The sequence below is a fragment of the Strigops habroptila genome, chromosome Z, assembly GCF_004027225.2.
Source record: "Strigops habroptila isolate Jane chromosome Z, bStrHab1.2.pri, whole genome shotgun sequence".
In the NCBI taxonomy this organism is placed as follows: Eukaryota; Metazoa; Chordata; class Aves; order Psittaciformes; family Psittacidae; genus Strigops; species Strigops habroptila.
The window spans coordinates 47,565,348-47,584,888 of NC_044302.2; the positions used below are offsets into that span (position 1 = coordinate 47,565,348).

A 19,541-nucleotide genomic window follows, 5' to 3' on the forward strand; every position below is an offset into this window, starting at 1 on the left:
TGACACAGGCGCTCTAATAAAAGACTAGAGCCATCCAAAGTCTCTACCTCACACAGGACTCCTTAGATGAACAGTGGTACACAGCTGCTTTCATAGGACTTGCAAATTACAGTTGGCTTGCCCTGTGCTGAGTGCATATGGAGGCAAAAGTAGCACTCAGCTATTTTCACTGATTGAACACATCAACGTGACTAGGAAGTTTCTAGCAAGTGACATTAGGGGGTGTAATTTCTTTCCAATAATAAGCTTCATGGGGTGTTCTGACATCAGGTGCAAATACATCATCAGGTACCAGTGATTAGTTTCATACCAAAGCTTCCAAGAGATCAATAGAGTGAAAATACCAAGAAAAAAAGAGACCAAACCCCTGCAGTGGTAGGAAACTGCATATGGTTCTACAGGGCAGGCTTCTTCAACTAAAACGGCATTTTCCAGAGCTTATAATGGTAGGGAGATGGGGAGTGACTCTGGAAAATAAGGGTGTGGAGAGAAAACTTGTCTAGTGGGAGAAAAAAAAAATGCATATAGCTAAGAAGCTGTGGTTCTGTTCTTTTATTGCTTCAAGAACTTTGACTTCTTTACTTCATCTGTTCTTGACAGATTAAGACTCTGTCATCACTAAGAAAGCCTGACCTCACTTGTGTTAGCCCACCTCCCATCTATCTGATCTGTTTAGTGCAAGACCTACCCAGTACTGTGACCTGCTCCTACCCCACCATCCAGCTCTGACACGCACTCTACCCCAGCCACCTGTGTTGAGTGGAAAGGCCAATCGCTACTGTAGCAAATGAAATAAAATTACTCTAGTGATTGTATGTGTTAAGATACTTTTAGGTACATAGGTCAGCACTAGATTACAATCCTTCTGCTTTTATGGGATTAAGTTCATGGTTACTGCCACAAGCAAGACACCCCAGACACTTCCTGGATTGGGTAGACTGTAACTAATAATGATTTGAATTTGAACTGCAATTCCAACAGGAGAAAAGATTTTTATGAAATAACTGTACAGGCATAGATGAATGGTTTTAATACTGATTAATAGCGGAAAAGAAAAAGTATGAGTGGCAAGACAAATTGATGCATCTGACACTAATTGCTAGTCTGTAGTTTCTAAGATAGCAGCTTCCATATACAACATTTTTATCTTTGACAGTTAATTATACCTACATATACCCCAAGTCCCTCATGATTACACAGAATAATTTGAGGCATTATAACTTAAAAATATTATACCAGCTGCGTCAATTTTTCCCCTTTCAAATACCTCCATCTTTGAGCCCAGGCCCTGGATTTCCAAATGAGATCTTTCGATATTCAAGATGAAAACACCATAGCCAGGAAGTTTAACTCCTTTAGAGGAGCAACTGTAGCTTTCCAAAGGAGAAAGCTCTTGACTGTTTCATTGCCTGGATCAAATGCAACCCGTGGAGCAACACCCAAGGATTCTATAGCTCAATTTGTTAGCACAGAAAGTCTGTTTCTAGAGAAAGTAGATACTCTTTTGCCACTTTTCTCAAGGAAAACAAAAAGCTCCTTTAATATTAAAATGCCCAGCCTACTTTTTAAATTCAACTAAAATCTAAAATCCAAACTTCCTGCTGTATCTACTTTACCTTCTTTGCCTTTGTATGTTTCCAAGCTTGGACTGCTTCATAGCTGCCTCTCCTACACACACAGATTTGCAGATCCTTTTCTTAATAGCATCTAAGATACTCAGCTCACACTGCAGAATGATGAGTAGTCAGAACAGCTTCATGGTGAAGTTACTCTTGGTAATTAAAAAGTAAAAGCTACACAGACACAAGCATTGAAAAGAGAAGTGACAGTACTCCTTTCTCCATTAGCCACAAAAACCACCATCATTCCCATGACTCACCAAAAAAGTGTATGATACAAGTAGTTCATGTTACAGTTGCACATCTTTAAGCTCTATCTTGGCCTCCCCCAGAAGATTATTCTTTTTGAATATGTCTCGGTATGCTACAGATTCTGCAACGGTCTGTAATCAGCTGAGGTATATGGAAGAGGTAGCATTTTCTCACATCTGAACCCATCTCCTGGCCCTCGCTCTGTATTCATGACAACAGTGCTCATAGTTCTGTAGTGCTTACTGGGTTCAGGCAATCCCCTGCAGATGATTTAACAGGATACCCTAAATTTCACAAAGGAAATCTGTAGACTGCAACCCTGCAAACTTCACACGACAGGTAAGTTTCTGCAAAGGACAGAGCTGCTTCAAATGGGCACCAGTTTAACAGATGTTTTCTGGTTCTCACTTAAGTTCTCTTGTTCTTTTTGTTTTCTAAAACTTGCCTCCATAGGTAAAGCAATCAATGTACCACTATAATTGTATTAGTCAAGTCATGGAGATATAAGAACACGTAAGGACTATTTTTCACTTCAAGTTACTTTATCATGGTAGCATAATCACAATTCCAAAATAATTTATCTTAAGAGAAACAGCAAGGAACTGGAATTGGTTACCACAGATAAAAACATTAAAAACCAAACCATATCCCTCCAAAAAATTAAACACACCAAGTATCGAAAAAGTCATAACTAGAAAAATATGACTTTTTAAACTGAATTGTCCTTGCAGACAATGCTTTGCATCTGAAATATCCAGACAACTTAAAAGACTTTCTTCTGTTAAAAAGTGTTTGATACAATTGCTTTTTCCCCATTTGAATTCATTTTCATATTTCACAAAACAAAATAAGATGCAGGCACACTATATCTAAAGACTTGAGACCAGATGATACAACAACAGAAAACAGTATACTAGCAATGTCCCTGCATTCAGAAATAAAATAAAAAAAAAACTCCACAAAAAACAAAAAAACCCCCAACAACCCAAAAAAAACCAAGAAAAAACTGATGCATTTGGTAAATTCATGTCTGTTTTGATGGACAAAGTAACTTTTGTCTTTCATTAAAGTCAAATATAGTACCTGTATATAACAAAAAACCCCACAAATGCTGATAGAGTGTACATCTCTTGATGACTCTGGTTTGAAATTTATTTAAAGGAAGCACAGAAATAGGGAAGAGCAATTGCTATGCACTTCACGCATCAAGGAAGTTTTATGTCTGATTTTGACCTGACAAAGGAACAGAAATACAAGGTAAAAATCACTGTTCAATAACATTGCTTTTTCATCGCTAGGATTCACACTCCCAAAAGGCAACCGCAGAAATCCAGAAAAAATTAGGTTTTAAGATAAGTAAAGAAATCAAAGGTCAGGCAGTTCCTGGTATGGCCAAAATCAGACCTTGCAGTTCTGAGAAACAAGATTCCTCATTCTGCCTCAAGTCGAGGTAAGACCGGAAGAATAAGATTTCCAAATGCAGAGTCTTGAGTTATGAAGTATCCTGAGGAATGTGCATGTGCATGCTGGAAAGAGAAAAACAGTTTTTAAAGCATAACTCCCTGCAGCACTGATATAATTTAAGACTTTACAGCTCCTGCAGTATTGATTATTTATCTCTCCCAGTCTGGTCCTCAACTCTGATAGTCAAGTTAAAAACCCCAGCATTTTAGATCAGCCACCTGAACAGTATCCATCGAGGAAATTAACTTGACCATTCCCAGCTGCTCCTTTTTCAACAAATCCCACGGAGGCAGGGAGAGTAGTAAACGAACTCGTGGTTGCTGTCTTGCGCCTAGACCCCATGTTTTCACTCTCATCTATCCAACTTACAGGTCTTGGTTTGTGACAGATGCCACATATGACTGCCAAAAGTGCACACCAGTAGTGTCACACAACCTGAGGCTGCATGTACGAATGACACATGAGCAGACACACTCCTGTACAACATGGGACACCAGCATTCTGCACACATGATATATATATGCTTGTCCACCTGAGAAAGGCAGCTGCTGCTTATGGCTCTGGACAACCTTTGCAAAATCCTACACAGCCGTTCCCACTTCGAAGACCGGGGATAAGCTAGACTGCCTGCATCTTCCTTACTCACACCACTAGGGAAAAGCCCTAGTGGGTATCAGGTTTAGTGTCAGCCAGCAGCATGCCCTTGCACACTACAAGCTACCAGCACAGTGGAATGCATCAGCAATGGCACAGCCAGCAGGCCAAGGAAAGCTACCCATGAAGCTGCATTTGCAATACTGTGTTCAGTTTGAGATACAAACTGGGGCAAGTCCAACAGAGACCCAAAGAGAACAGCTGGGGGCTGGGCTGGAGTTCTCGATGTCCATGGGATGGTGAGAGAACTGAGCTTCCTGTAAGTTGAGAAAGCTGAGGGGAGATCTTAAGCTGTTTTCAGATACCCAGTGACAGGACACAGAGAAGACAGAGCCAGATTCAGAGCCAAGAAAGGCTGCGAGAAGTCCATGCCTGAAAAACTTCACAACTTGACTGGACCATGCCCTCAACAATGTGATACAGCACTACAGAGTCATTCTTTGAGCAGGGCACTGGACCAGCAACCTACAGAGGATCCTTCCAGCCTACAATGTTCTGTGATCAATACAGGACACCACCCAGAGCTCACTTCTGCTCCCATTCATTTTAGGAGATGCAATCTGGGGCCTTTACTAGGAAACAGAAACACAAAAAGGCATAAGGATATGTGAACAGGGTTGCTAGTTACATCTCAATGGTTTTTCCTATTCCTGTGCCCTCTGCTGAATCATGCCCTCTGGAGTGCCAGGAAGGCAGGAGGCCATGTACTGGCATTCCTGCTCAATTTCCAATTTCAACACAAAAAATCAACCTCATCTGACATCAGCAAAATAGTAGCAAATAGAGGCCTGTAAATGGACTAGTAAGTTTTCCAAATCTTTCACCCTATCACTTGTAACTGTATTTACTTGGCATCTACTCAGATTCAGCCAAGGAAAGCTGTGCAGCTAGTTCTCTCTATACTTCATGAGACATTCAGAAGTATGGTGAAACTGACTTTTCACCAAGATGTACAGGACACCTGTGATGATATAGTAGGCTACATTCTTACAACCATAGCAAGGGATAATGAGCTGGTAGATTTAAGCTTTCATCATAAAGAAGAAAAAACTTCATTTATGACAAATACAAAAAAGTATGAAACCTAACCTCTAAAAGGGGCTTTTCATTCTCTCTAGGCACAGAAAGGATCTAAAACAGAGCCAAGCTAAACTCTACCTGACCATATCAGCTTACCTGCAGTGCAGCCTTCTGTTGTGCTGCGATGTGCTGTTGCTCAGCATGATCACGGAAATCCTTGTTCAGAGGTGATCTTGCAAGTGCAATGCTGCAAAAAAGAACAAGGTGGTATGATACATATCACAAAAAAATTATGTTCTTGCCATTCTAGCTATAGATTTCAAGACTTCCACAGCTCACGATTTATTTGACTCATAACTTAAAAACTGTTAACTATTGTTTGGAATTACTATTTGTTAACATAAGAGAGAAAAGGAAAATAGAATGACCATAGTATTGTTTGTCTTAGCATAAATACCTGATGCTAAACTAAACCCAGAAGACTCACAGTCCTGAAGCCTGTTGTGGATTTCACTCATGGAAGTCAGTGGAACCACTGGGGTGCAACATTAGACAACGTCAGTATTTTTAAAACAACAGCTTTCTGTTTCCACCATTACTCAGTCACTCTGACTGTTCTAAACAACTGTGATAAACAGAAGCACTAACAAGAGCTCTGCAGCCTTCAGTATAAGACCAGTTTTTCAGCAGGTGGGCAGCAGATCACTGCTTATGTTAAACGAGCTTCCTAAAATTACGAATACCTAAAATTATTTTGCTTATCTATCTCAGTGCAACATACATTAGGTTTCAAATTAAAATCTCTGAATAGTTTTTCCCGGCTTTTATGGTTACCTTTTTTTTTTTTTTATGGTGGCTTTTTTCCACCTTGTAACCAAAAAAAGAAGAAATAAAAAGCAGACTTTTTTTGCCCCCCAGTTCTATGTAAGTAACATGATCAGCCATCCTCCAGATAGAAATCAATAAGGACTGCCATTAGAGTTGTATTGTAAGGCAATTCACAACTACCTCTGCAACTGGCTCTAGAGACTGGTGCTGAAAGCCTCTCTCCTCCTCAGTCACAGAGACAAAAGTATGAAGGACAACAAGAGATCCAAGCAAAATCACCAACTGACCTTTCCATCAGCTTTAATGTCAACAGCTAATTTAGTACATCATTTTTCAAAAGGAGCCATGCTCATGAAAAGACCTTCAGCAAATCTATGCCTAAATACATAATGAAAGCTAAGTAACAATCCTCTGAACAGATTTTATGACAAATATTAACTTAAACTTCACTGCTGAAAAAAAAAAGTACTGCTCCATTTATTTAAAATAATGTTTGCAGTTATTTTGAAGGTATTTGTTTTGCATTTAATTCCTTACCTTCTAATTTTTCAATATGATTTCCACAGATAATCTTAAGGCTTCATCATAAGCTGACACTTTTCAAGACAGGCCTTCTGCTCTTGCACAGAAGACTCCCATATGCCAAGGCCAGAAATCAATTAATTAATTTACCCTTAGGCTGACCATGCCACTATTGTGCCATAGGTACATCAAGCACTTTTCTGTCAAGTCTGCAGTGTTTCTGTGGTCTCATTTCTGACAACTCTGTGGTCCCAAACCTTTAGCAAACATCCCTGTCACAGACTGTCAGCTTCTCAAAAATCACACATCAGCCCACCACGCCAAAGCACAGAGTCTGACTGCAGCTTCGTAGGTTCCCTCCCATCCCCACTTTCAAAATTAGTAAATTCCAATTCTGCTCAGGAGCATACAGTGTTATTTTTCCATAAAGAAAAAATAAAGCAAACAAGCGCTCTCTGAAACTCTGCCAGACTTGCAGTGGAGCTTGGAAACACTGTTGCCTGAAGTCAGGATTTGTAGGTAGCAGTATGATATTCCTATTTTCTCCTCTCATCAATAATTTTGCTTGTATAATAACTGTATACAGAGCTACCCAGAGATCTAACTCTGGCAATTTCAAATATTCTGCAAGCTTTTTGATGGTTCGAATGAATTAGAGGTGAGCTAGAATCTCCTTGAAAAACAAACACAGGCAGCACTCAGACTGTATTCAGAGTACTTGACTCTTGTACAGATATAAGATTCATGTAACACACTGAATCTAAAATATGGCAGTGTGCTCACTTCATGCTAACCCAAAAGTTCAAGTATCTCAATTTCTCCATATAAACCAGTGTGAGATTTTACAGTTACTGATTTATGACCAAAATCTAATCTTTTTGTCTTAGATGGGGGAAATCCCACTGGCAGCTCTCAGACTAGATTACACCTTACGGTGTACAATCATCCTTACAACACAGTATCTTTTGCAAGATCTGCAGTAACATAAAATGGCTTTGTCTTGCACACAGGGAGTTTCAAGGATAACTCACTTCCTAACTGTTCTTCCTAAACACACTGTATCCTGAACCTAATGGTCTGCTACTTCCATTCCTTAGGGCATTTCAGCTTAGTAATTAAATGCTTTCTCAGTGCCTGCTCCTGATTTTTCTTTAAAGTAGACTTTAATACAGTTTAGTGAACTTATCTGCTTCTGTCCTTCTCAAATGGAAATGATGTAAGCCAAAATTCAGGGTCTGTAAACAATTTTAAATACTAGTATGCTCCTAAAGTGCAAGATAATTGAGGATGGTCAGAAAACACTTCTGATAAGTGTTTATGTAAGTTTACAGCTCACTTGATTTTATTTATATTTTTTTTCCTCCTTTTTTGATGTAATCAGTGACGTCCAAACAGGTCTAAGAACATAAAATACCTGGCTCCAGGGTGATTTGTGGAAGACTGGTTTTGCATAAGTAACTTTCTCTTCTCCTTGTCTAGTTCTGCCAGGATTGCAACCCTATTTTTATTCTGGAAACCTGGTGGGAATGACAGAAAAATATTAGAGAGATTTACTTGATTTCTATGGCTCAACTCTAACCTTGTGAAATTACAAGTCTCTGTTCAATACGACATTATGATGAATACACTAATCTTCAAAGCTTTGCACCCATCTGAAAGGCTATTAATAAATAGGTTTCATTTTTCTTTTTCTCATTTTACAATATAAAGTAGCTTCCTTAAGCTATCATACATATTAATACATTTTAAAATATAAGTTTCTATCTCAGGTTAGATCCTACCCTTTCCCAGGACAGCTCTGGAGCTATAAACAACGTATGTCGTCAAATACTTGCCTTTCAAAAAAAGTAAACTTACCAGGTTCTAGACTTAGCATACAACTCAGTGATAATAGTGGAGTAATATACTCACAAGGCCTGATTCCTCATGCCAGTGAACTCAAACTACAGTACAAGTTTTACATATGTAACAGTAAGAATGAGACTATCTTACACGTTTATGCAAAAAAATACCACCTTTTATTCAATCTATGCAGAAAGGTTTTAGTTTTAGTATACTGATGTCCTTATATATACACACTACCCTTATTCGGAGTATGACTACACTGGAATATGACCACAGGACTGGACAGAGAAGCAAAATTTGGCTGTCTGGACACAATACGAGAGTGCAACCTTTATTTGCTTTGTACACCATTCTCCCAAAGGGACTTTGCATGCTAAAGAAGTCAGGAAGTACAGGAAGTAAAGTGATGGAGGTAATTTCGAAAACGCCTAGAATGGCTACCATTTGTGCATTTTCAAAGTTGCCTTCTAAATGAAAATGTGGCAAAACTGCTGTACGGACAGAAGACTCTTCTATGGTAAAGGATCTTGCTGTGGCCACCAGACAGACAAGATCCACACGTCCCTGATGTTGCCCAAGATGCCTGTACAGCACAACTGAGGACAACAGCTACAGGGCTAACTCTTACAAACCTCTATGCCACAAAGGACACTCCTCATGTCAAGAATATACACTTCTTTTTATCTATAATGGTACTGCTACCCTATAAATATGAAGCCACTACACTGTCATAAAAGAAGAGACGTAAAAGTCAAGTTATCTCCTTTATTTCCTCCATACAAAATGTCAAAGTCATTCCTGCTGGAAACTGCTGCATGTTGTGCCCTTGCCCTGAGTACTGTTTTAATAAGACCACTAAAAAATGGTAGCCCACAAGCTGTTAGGAAGGCCAGACACTGTAACTCTTAAGGGGAGCATTAGCATGTCAAGTAAAATGATTTCAAATTTATTTTCAGTAGCTGCACTCAAAGTTCATTCCCTTTGAGAGATCTTCTGTTGCTGCTCAATTACACAATCCAATATTCTCTTCATCAGAATGGCTCAATGAAGGAGACCATTATCACCTGGAAACCTTCAACTCTAAACAATAATTTGCATCCTTATTGCCTTGCTATAAACCCCTCACCTTTTCCATTTACTATGCCTAACATACGTGCTCCTGAGCCTCAGTGTCTTGGATTTCTCGAAAAGAGCAGACTAATTTCTCGAAAAGAGCAGACCAATTTGATCACATTTTACTGCGGTTTTGTGCAACATCATCCATTATCACCTTTGCATTTGTTAACCGATTTTTAAATTGAATTTAATTAAATGCTATTTTCCCATCTGTTAATCTCTCCTTCCCACAAAAAAAACACCCCTCTGTTTTGTAAGAGTATTGATTCAGGTCTTTGATGTTTCTCTGCTCTTCAGGTATTATACACTATCTTTTTATTAACACCCTTGCAATGACATTGAAACATTAAAACCCAGCTGAATGTGTGTTCTAAGAGATACAAAGGCTGAGAGATATTGCTAACAAGTTAAGACTTAACACGTCTGTGTTGCAGCTAGCCCAGACTTTACTCTCTCGTAAATTCTGGAGACAGTGATGTAATAGGATGACTGAAGTACCTCGAAGAGGGTCTGACCTAAAGTGATCGTGTCGGTATCGTCATTCCACAGAGTTTTCAGCCAAAAAGCTTAATATTTAATATATTACTCAGCAGTCTTCTGCTAGTGCTTATCTACCCTGAACTGCATACATCTAAACACATGCCTGGAACTCAGACTATGTGGTGACTGAGGCAAGAAAAAGGAGACCACTTTTTAATATAAGTTGCTGTCAAATAACAGATAAAGGCTAAATATGCTTACATTTATCATGAAGCAGATGGTACGATTCAGAAAGGCTTGAGATGTGTAAGAATAAAATTTTAAATGCTGTTTTTAAACTGCAGTCAAAAACTGTGCAAGATTATCACTGTCTTCTATTTTAGTATGAGTCTTACTATAGCATCTTATGGCAGAAACTCTAGAGGGATTCAGAAAAAACAACGAAGTATTTTTTCTTCCTTTTCTCATCCCTCTAAGAGGTTTTTTTCCTGCCCTTTTTTTTTTTTTTAAGTAGCACTTTACTCTAGAATTCAGACAGCGCCCATCAGCAACCTGCTGTACTGAAAAGTGATTTATTTAAAGGAATGCTAAGTAGAAAACAGCCTATTTGAGAAAATGGAGGACGACACCCAACATATACATGTTAGTGCTCCTCAGCTGAGCAATGTCAAATTCCTACAGGTATTTTAAACTCTTTTAAAATGTAAATAAAACATGTTCACATAAAAGTTAACAATGGAAGGGGTGGGATATGAGAAATCCATTTTAAGAGAGGAAAATCTGTCATCCTTACAAAATAATTAATCACATTTGACAATACATAAGCGAGACTTCCATATAGATTCTTCCCTGCTCAGGACCCCAAAGTGCTTTGATAAAGACCAACTTGAAAGAGCTACAGAAGTTTTCTTTTTCTTTTCAGTTATAACGAAAGTAATTTCCCATCTGTAGATTTGATATGTCTTGTTCTGCTTTCTACTACTAAAAATGCAGACATGAAACAAAAAAGCCATCCTTAGAATAGACTGGATTCTCACCTGTGAAAGGAAGCGTAGATTTTCAAACATAGCAGCTTCTTAATAAAGCTTCAAGTTCAAACTTAACTTGGCCAAGTTGCAGTACTATTTTGAGTTCAAACAGTTCACGAATATCGCAGTTCACTAATATTCTTCTCTGCCTTGCAGACACAAGAGGTCCAACACAAAATGACCCGTTCAAGGCAGCTAAAACAGATTAATGGCAGTGTCAGATGTCAAACTGAGCACCTGGATCCTCAGATTACTCTCTAAGGTAGCAGATTAAAATTTAAACCTGTTCTTTCCGACACCTTTATTTCTGACATCAGGCACTGTATTACATGACCTGTGCAGGAGCTAGAAGTTTACTTGCACAGAAGTTTTGCATGTGAAAGACACAAAATTAGAGAAAGTTGAAGCCTTGGTGAGCAATACTGGTAGCTTTAAGAGCTCACAGCAAGCTTCACTCTAACCTAATCCTAACACCTAATCCTACTATCCTACCTCATTGATATGTATGTCAGTTCTACTAGCTAACTCTGAGTGGCAACAAACAGCATTATCTTTATCTACTTGCTTTTCATCTTGTATCTTTTCCCTGATCTGCTGATTGCTTCAAATTCACAGTATATATGTTTTTTCTGATATGCATTTATCATTTGTGTAAGAGCACAAAAGAGCCCTCCACCACTTTGTGTTCAAGATACACTTCTATTTGGGAAAAATGGTTTCAAAGCTGGATGTCTGCTCTAAGCTCTGTACAGTAAAAAGCACTGTCATTGCACTGCTCTGCCTGCTCAATTCAGAAAGCATTTTCACAGTAATTTCTTTATTGAAGTGCCTGCTTTCATAAATGGTGAGGCAGCAACCTCTTAAAAAGCAGAATCTAAAGACCTATTAAACACACAAAGCTTGTGAAAAGGATGGAATAACTGTGTTTTGATTTTCTTTTCTGCTTATGACTATTGGCATTACAAAACATCACCTAATAGTCTGCTACACATCAATAGAATTTAGCAACAGTTGACATTCGGATAGGCTTTCGTATACATTGTGTGACAGCAAAACAAAAGGCATACTAGTAATTTAGTAAATTAACTTGAATTACCAAAAGGCATATTAATATATTTTGTTTGCCTTCCAGAAAACAGCTACATGCACAACTGAACATAATTTATTGACTGCTTTATGTCCACAGAGTTCTCCAGGGAAGACATATGCTACAGCCCGCAAGTACTAGGCTTGCACACAGATCAGACCTGGATGCAGAGCAGCAAAGTTTGCAGATGATGACATAATGCAAGGCAGAACAGCACAATCTTCCCCTTTAACACACTCCGTAAACAGAACGCTAAATCTAGCTGCTCAGACTGTGTAACATGAATGCACTCACATACCTTTAGGCCAAAAGGATAAACAACCACCAGGGTAGAAGCAGACCTTGTCGAAGTCTTTAATTTAGTAGCACGTAAGGTATGCTGTGGCCTTGCTGTGCACAAGCAAAAGCATAAGAGCAGCCTTATTAATGCATGTTGTGTAAGTACTGTGAAGTATTGCTGCAGAAGCAGTGTATTACCAAGCACCTGGAAGTAATTTTTGTAATTTAAAAGCTGATTTCCCCCACCACCAAGACGTACCACTCTGGTCTATGAGCTCATCTTGTAGACAATATGCAGCATGCTAAAAGCTTTCCTATTTCTTTTAAATGCTGTAATGAGTCTCATGCAATTGGTGCAGTCAGTTCCATGTGGTACTAATGGTCTGAAGTAAGGCTTTTATTCAATTCTGTTTGGTGTTGCTACACTCATATAAGTTCCTCATCTTTGAAATTCTAATCAAAGGAGTGCTTTTCTAAGAGGCCAATGAATTAAAAAAATCCAGTGAAAGGTCAAAAATATTAACCTTTGTATTCCAAATCTGCAACTAACAGAGAACTCAATTAACTTCTAGGGAAATACCCCATTCTGATTAAAAGGAAAGAAACACCTCAGTACAAAAAATTACAAATACAGTGTACCTGTATAGAAGGCTAATGTTTAATTCATAATTCATCCTTGCAGTTTGAGTAGGTGCTACTGTTCATAACACTTTCAGTAAGTGTTTCAGTAAACCCCTAGTCTCGTCCAAGAAGACGGAAATGAGAGAATGAATTGCTTGAACAGTACCAATACATGTGCCATGCAGCAAGCTGAAAATGCAGCATCTGCCTGAATCATTTTGACTTCAGGACTGCATCTGGCCAAGAGAAAGACACAGAGGCCTTGAAAGGTTGCTCATATTTACCTGCTCCTTTGAAATTTTCCTAGGTATATTATTTATCGGCTCATTTGGCTAATTAAACTTGATGGTGTTTCTTGCCTGCTTAGTGAAAATAATTTTCATATTAACACAGTTCCTTTACTGAGTCCCTAAAGAGCATCTCAAAGTATAAAACAAGGTTGCAAGGCTCTATTAAATTATAAGCCTCTGAAGTTTGGAGGAAGCAAAGACATTCTGGCATGAAAATCTCATTCTACTTCTCAGTAAATACATGTGCTTAAGAAGTAGTTTCTGACTCCCTGTGCAGTGATGCTGACTTAATATTCACAGAATAAAGCAAGATTTACCATTACATACCAAAAACTTCTCAGAGATTGAACTGCAACTCTCTGCAATCTGCAATACTTCTCTCAACACTTCACAAAAGCTCAGTAAGTGTTCCAAAAGACTATCTCCTTTTTGTCAAGTGTCTGTCTTTTGGATTAACACATTTCTTCTGTATTTCTTTTGAAAGCAGAGGGCCATTGGGAGGGATGACCACAGAAGTGATCTGGTACTTCTTCAAAGTATCAGCATCTCCAAATTAATTACACCCAGCCTTGCGGGACTGCTTTCCTGGATAAGGATACTCACACGCAAATGTGCATGAAGAACGTTCTGGTTGCTGGGAAACTGAATTCTAAATTCATTTCTCACAACCAGTTAGCGAAGAGCCATACCTAACAGGCTTTTTTCTCCCCAGCTCTTCCGCTGACAATCCTGAGTTCCACTAAGATTTCCCAAAACCCGTCTAGAGGGCGATTTAAGACCCTCCTTTAATTCATCGAGTGACCTCCCCCCCAGACTCTCAGCTCCCTCTAACGCACTTGCCTCAGCTAGACAGATGGACCATTTCCACATCTTGAACGATTTTATGGATGCAGTTCAGATGTGTCATTGTGCAAAGAAGCATTTCATCGGAGTTAGCATTATGATTTTATTTGGCTTTTCTTCCTAGACCTGGACAGCTGCTATCTATCTTTGACGGGTAATTGCTGCCTGGGTCTTGCTGTTCCCATTATGACGTGGAGTATATTAGACTTCTGGATGTTCCTGATGCTGAGCACAAGAGCTACAAGTCGCGTTCAGTGCTAAGCACTGTGTCTAAAATATGCCCCAGGCAATAACCACAGGCATGATAGGTACTTGACAACCCGAGCATGAAGGAATGCACAGTAACAGAGATCCCCAGCCATCAGTGGACTTTTAATATGTGTGCCTTCTCCCAGGTGGCTTGCTCACGCTGTGCTACTTTCAGCTCTACCTTCTTTTGTCTCTTCCCCTTTTTGCTCCTTCTACAAACTTACAGTTTTGGTGACTTCACTGGCATCTTGCTTAAGTCTTTCCCCACGAATACTTAGATTAAAACCTACCTTGTCCTGAAGGATTTGCTGCCATCCTTCAATTTTCAGTCCTTGTTTTGTTCAGCTGCAGTTCAACTCTTTTAACCCCACAAATATCTGCAAAACAGGCACAATATAAGATAAACATATTCCTTTAGTAAAAGATAAATATATTGCTTTAAAAGAAAAGGTTGCATTTCATTCTGTTACAGAGCTCAGAAATGCGGCAACTGTTACAAAATCTAAGCCAAATACAGCATGCATATTGCTTAAAATACATAATACTATTTATGTTGTTCTGATTGAAATTTTTAGTTTGAAATATGAAGCATTGCCATCAATTTTTACCAGGGACATGTAGTGATAGGATGGCTTTAAACTGCAACAGGGTAGATTTAGGTTACGTATAAGGAAGAAGTTCTTCACTGTGAGGGTGGTGAGGCGCTGGCACAGGTTGCCCAGAGAAGCTGTGGCTGCCTCATCCCTGTCAGTGTTCAAGGCCAGGCTGAACAGGGCCTTGAGCAACCTGGTGTTATGGAAAGTGTCCCTGCCCACAGCAGCGGGTTGGTACTGGATGAGCTTTAAATTCTCTTCCAACCTAAACCATTCTATTATTCTATGATCAAATTTTATTTTTAATATATTTTAGTAACTGAAGAATAACCTTTAGAGCCATTCTAGAGTCATACACACCTTTTCCTGACAGAACTTCTTTCTGTCAAAGTATGTCAGACTACACTTAAGAATCACACTAAAGCATTATACTCCTTAAATGCTAAAGCCCTCAGTTTAGGCTCCAACTGAAAAAAAAAAAAATACACAAAAAGAAAAAAACAACCAAACTGATTATTTAAGGAAAGATAATTTACATCCCAGCTACACAGCCTGCTGAAGGCCACCATCTTCACAGCTGTGGCTGCGATACAAAGAGGGATGCCTGCTCCTCAGCCATACATCACCTCGGGCCACCATCAACTTCTGCTTCCATTAAGGTGCCAGGCTATGAAGCGCAGCGCCAAGGGCTCCAGCTCAGCCGGGTGGAGGGCAGGGATGGGAGCACCGAGTCCTGCGGGAAACGGCAATCGGAAGCCTCGGTCGGATTTCAACGGGAGACCAGGGGAACGGTTACCCCCCGGGACGGCGTGCCCCTGAGCAGCCACGACAGCACAGCAAAGAACTAATTCAACAACGGCATTAATGCAGAGCCGTGACACGGCTCAGAACGGCCTGACCCGCACCGCGGCCAGGCCCCGCTGTGCCCGGGACCCCCCGCCGCCGGGCCGCTGGCAGGCCGGCACCAGGCGGGGAGGCACCCGCGGCTCTGCCCCTCCCACGCCTGTCCCTTCCCTCCCGTCCCTTCCCCCCCGCCGCCTCCCCCCTCCCCCCTCCCCCCCCCCGCGGTAATGGACTCCCCCACCCACCTGCTCTCCCGGAGCGTGCGGACACTCCCGCTTAGCTTCTCCCTCCGGCCTGAAAGGGCCGGGCTCTCCCGCTGCGCCCCCCTCCCCACTGCCCGCTGCGGCCCCTACCCTCCCGCTACCCACCTGCCCGGGGGCTCCGGCTCCGTTCCTGCCCGCCTCCCCGCCCCTAGCCGCAGCCCGGCGGCAGCGCGGCCATGCCGCCCCACCCCTTCCCAACTCGTGTTTCCCCGCCCAGCCCCGCTGCAGCCAATAAGCTGGCGGCACATGCGCATGACGCACGCATTGCGCGACGACACCTCTTCGTCCGCACCGCCTGGCTCCTTCCCGGGCGCCCGCGAAGTCAGTAGCTTGACGGACAGGTCGAAGTGTCCAATCCGCTTCAAGCGGGGGGTGAGGAGGGCCCGGCCCCCGCCCCCGGTCTCCAGGCAATGGGCGGGGCCCGGCATGGCGGCCTGGCGGGGCGGGGCGGCCTGGCGGGGCGGGGCCTGGTGAAGGCGCGGGGCGAGAGGGGGCGAGCGGGGCCGGGGTGAGGCTTAGATAGGTTCCGTAAGTGCTCGGTTCGGGCTGTGTTTCTGCTTCATGGCTCCTGGAAGAGGCGTCGGCCTGGGTATGGGGACGGTTCAGCCGCTAAGTGTGAGGATCACCCCTGGATCATGCTTAAGGGGGTCTTCAGGCATCAGCATAGTTAAATGGGGAAGGAAAGAGGAAGAAGAGTGGAAGGGAAGGGTCGTTTAGTTTTCTGTCACAGCCACAGAGTTAGAATTTGAATTCTGCGGGAATGACTATTTGGCGTGAATTCCAGAAGGAGTTGTGCACTCACGTTCGTAATGCATGGTCTGTTTTTGAAAGGTCAGGTAGCAGGTTTATAGAATCATAAAGTGGTTTGGATTGGAAAGGACCTTAAAGCTCATCCATTTCCAAGCCTCTGCCATGGGCAGGGTAGACCGTGTTGCTCCAAGCCTCGTCCAACCTGGCCTTGAACACTGCCAGGGGTGGAGCATTCACCACTTCTCTGGGCAACCCTTTCCAGTGCCTCACCACCCTCACAGTAAAGAACTTCTTCCTTATGTCTAACCTGAACTTCCCCTGTTGAAGTTTGAACCCGTTACCCCATGTCCTACCACTACAGTCCCTAATGAAGAGTTCCTCCCCAGCATCCTTGTAGGCCCCCTTCAGATAGTGGAAGGCTGCTATGAGGTGTATAACTGAGACTGTCTTTTCTTACATGATCAGGCCTGTCCCGGAGGATAACCCTTTTATTTTATGTTCTTGAGGTTAAAATACTTCAGTTTGACTCAGATCAAGCTGACTAGTGATTTAAACTGTGGCCCTTAACAGCTGTACTTCTCATACATGAGTAAAATCGGTTATTAAGAACTGCAACCAATAAATAACAGGCTGCAAACAGGGAGGAGGACAACACTGAGCTTGGACTAGCCAAGAAATCAGTCACATTGCCTACTTTTTTGTAATGCACTGAATGATTTTCATGAAATAAAGGCCCTTTTAATTTAGAACCAAATTTAAAGATAAACACAGAAAATCAGGTTTGGGTTTTTGTTTCTTTTTTTCTTTTTAATAAGTGTTAGTTCAAGGTATCTAGGTAGATACGCTTTTACTGCAGGATATTAAACTTTTTATTACTGAGATTTTGGTGGTGTATGTAACATGCATTTCTGAGCGAAGACACTTCCTTATGGCAAGGGGGATCTTTGATCTGGTAGTCAAACCTGTACACTGCAGAGGATTTCATCTGCTGCTGCTTCCATCAAGTCTTAGATGTGCATAACCTCATCAATCTCCAGGCTTAAAGTGCAAAAAGAGCTTATTAAAAACTGTTGTTTTAGTTACAATGGAGTTATTTACATTGGTAGGAATATACACAGAGTGTACAGTGCTAAATGTCATGCTAGTCTGTTAGCTTGGACAGCTAAATACATGCATAACTTTGAAGGCAGTTAACAATTTTTTAAGGTCTGCTGCAGCCAGCTATACTAGATGATACAGAAACAAGTCACATTTTTGAGAGGGTACAGAATGTATAAGAATCCAACCAGTACTTATAGTTGATTCAGTTAACTTAATGTGCGTTAGTATTAGGCATACAAATTCAGTGAGATGGGTAATGTTCTGCTAACCAAATTTGCTCTCTGTCCATGCATTTTTACTTTTCAAAGCCTCATTAAGTTTGCAGTTTGTAAAACTGAACAAATTTGTGTCTAGAGACTTGTAATGTCCAGATTTAGAACTTGGTTAGCTAGATTGTTTGCCTGGTAAAACCAGTCTCTGTGTGTTTGTATGTGTTAATGAAAACCCAGACCAGCACCTGAGCAACCAGCAAACATCTGACAATCTCAGGGAATTTTCTGTTTGCTTTAAAGCTGTGTTAATTAATTAATTTTCTGTTTGCTTTAAAGCTGTGTTAATTAATTAATAATGTGGAAAGGAAACATTGCTGCCTTTCCCATGTATGGCTATGATTTTCCACTATTTGCCTGAAGATGCTGGTTGAGCACTTCCCCTCCTTCTGATGTTTTGTTTTGGTGGGTTTTTTTGTCGTCGTCGTCGTTGTTTTCTTTCCCATTTTTCTTATTTCTCATTGTGAGTTAAGAACTGTCGTATGTGCTTTCTCCTCCCTCACCACTCCCCCTTTTAATTATTCTCTCTTGGATGACTTTTAGTCCATTTTACCTAGACATCACGCTTGTAATCCTTAACTGCTGAGAAGTACTGTGAGTGAAGAGTGGTGCAGTGCCTAAGAAGATAATCCTACCTGATGAATTTCTCTGCGTTGTCATGCCAGGTCTGAGGATGTAAGTGATTCTGAAAAGCTGCAGTTTGAGACAGACAGGTTTAGCGGATGGACTCTTCTTTGACGCAGCTAACACTAGTAAGAAGAATTAAGTAGTGGTCCTTGGCTGGGGATCAAGTGAGAAAGGTAGAAAAGGAAGAAGTAGCAGGGCAAGGAGGACGAGTCATCAGCAAGACAGCTTGGCTGCAGAAAGGTTGGTTGGGACTCATTAATTCTACAGTTCTGTTCAAGTGTGATGAAAATTGATCTTTGTAGTAACTTTTGAGCATCTCTATGAAAACACAGTCCTGCCTCAAGTCAAATGATCCTTTGGCTTTGGGATGAGTTTCATATCAGTAAATTAATTTCCTCTCTGGGTTGCAGAAACAGTAAGGGATGTCGCCCTTGAAAGAAATGAAGTGTAATCTCTTGTGTATCAGAATACTTTCATTTTCCTTGAAATTCCTCTTTTTTCACCATAATAGAATAAAAAAATTACAAAATACAGCATTTATAGCATGTCTATTGGAATGTCATTACAAAATCTTCAGTTTTTTAAAAAAGGCTCTTCTTGAACATTGCCTCACTAATCTGGCCATGCTGCTTTTTGAGCCAAAAAATTGCTGGTTTTCAGGCTGGCTGTTCTCATCATCTTGGTGTAGATGGAGCTGTCTATCTCATTAAATAAACAAAAGCTGAATTAAATTGGGTGTGATACTGAATGATCATAAACTGTAATATTTCAGAAAGGCCATGGTCAGTTCTGTTCACCAGAGGCTGCTTGCACTTGATGAAGCTGAGGTAAAATAGGAATTTACTCTTTTTTTCCCTCTAAGGGAAAGTGGGCTGTGCAGGATGTCTCCTTGGTAGGA

General features: G+C 40.9%; 1 protein-coding gene across 13 annotated transcripts; it reads right to left on the reverse strand.

The window, feature by feature from the left end:
* Positions 1-2,983: 2,983 nt before the first annotated feature.
* Positions 2,984-16,126, reverse strand: INIP (INTS3 and NABP interacting protein). Of its 13 annotated transcripts, XM_030469890.2 has the most exons (9): positions 16,002-16,097; positions 15,417-15,523; positions 15,151-15,257; positions 14,488-14,574; positions 12,214-12,305; positions 10,838-11,023; positions 7,774-7,876; positions 5,166-5,256; positions 2,984-3,397 (listed from the first exon to the last, which is right to left on the reverse strand). In XM_030469890.2, exons 7-9 carry the CDS (start codon positions 7,809-7,811, stop codon positions 3,302-3,304), a joined length of 225 nt encoding a protein of 74 aa, XP_030325750.1. In that variant the 5' UTR covers positions 7,812-7,876; positions 10,838-11,023; positions 12,214-12,305; positions 14,488-14,574; positions 15,151-15,257; positions 15,417-15,523; positions 16,002-16,097; the 3' UTR covers positions 2,984-3,301. The 13 variants fall into 13 exon arrangements, 10 of the variants coding, with proteins under 10 accessions (XP_030325750.1, XP_030325751.1, XP_030325741.1 ...); XR_003989099.2 differs by lacking the exon at positions 15,151-15,257; XR_003989098.2 differs by lacking the exon at positions 12,214-12,305.
* Between the last annotated feature and the right edge of the window lie 3,415 nt (positions 16,127-19,541).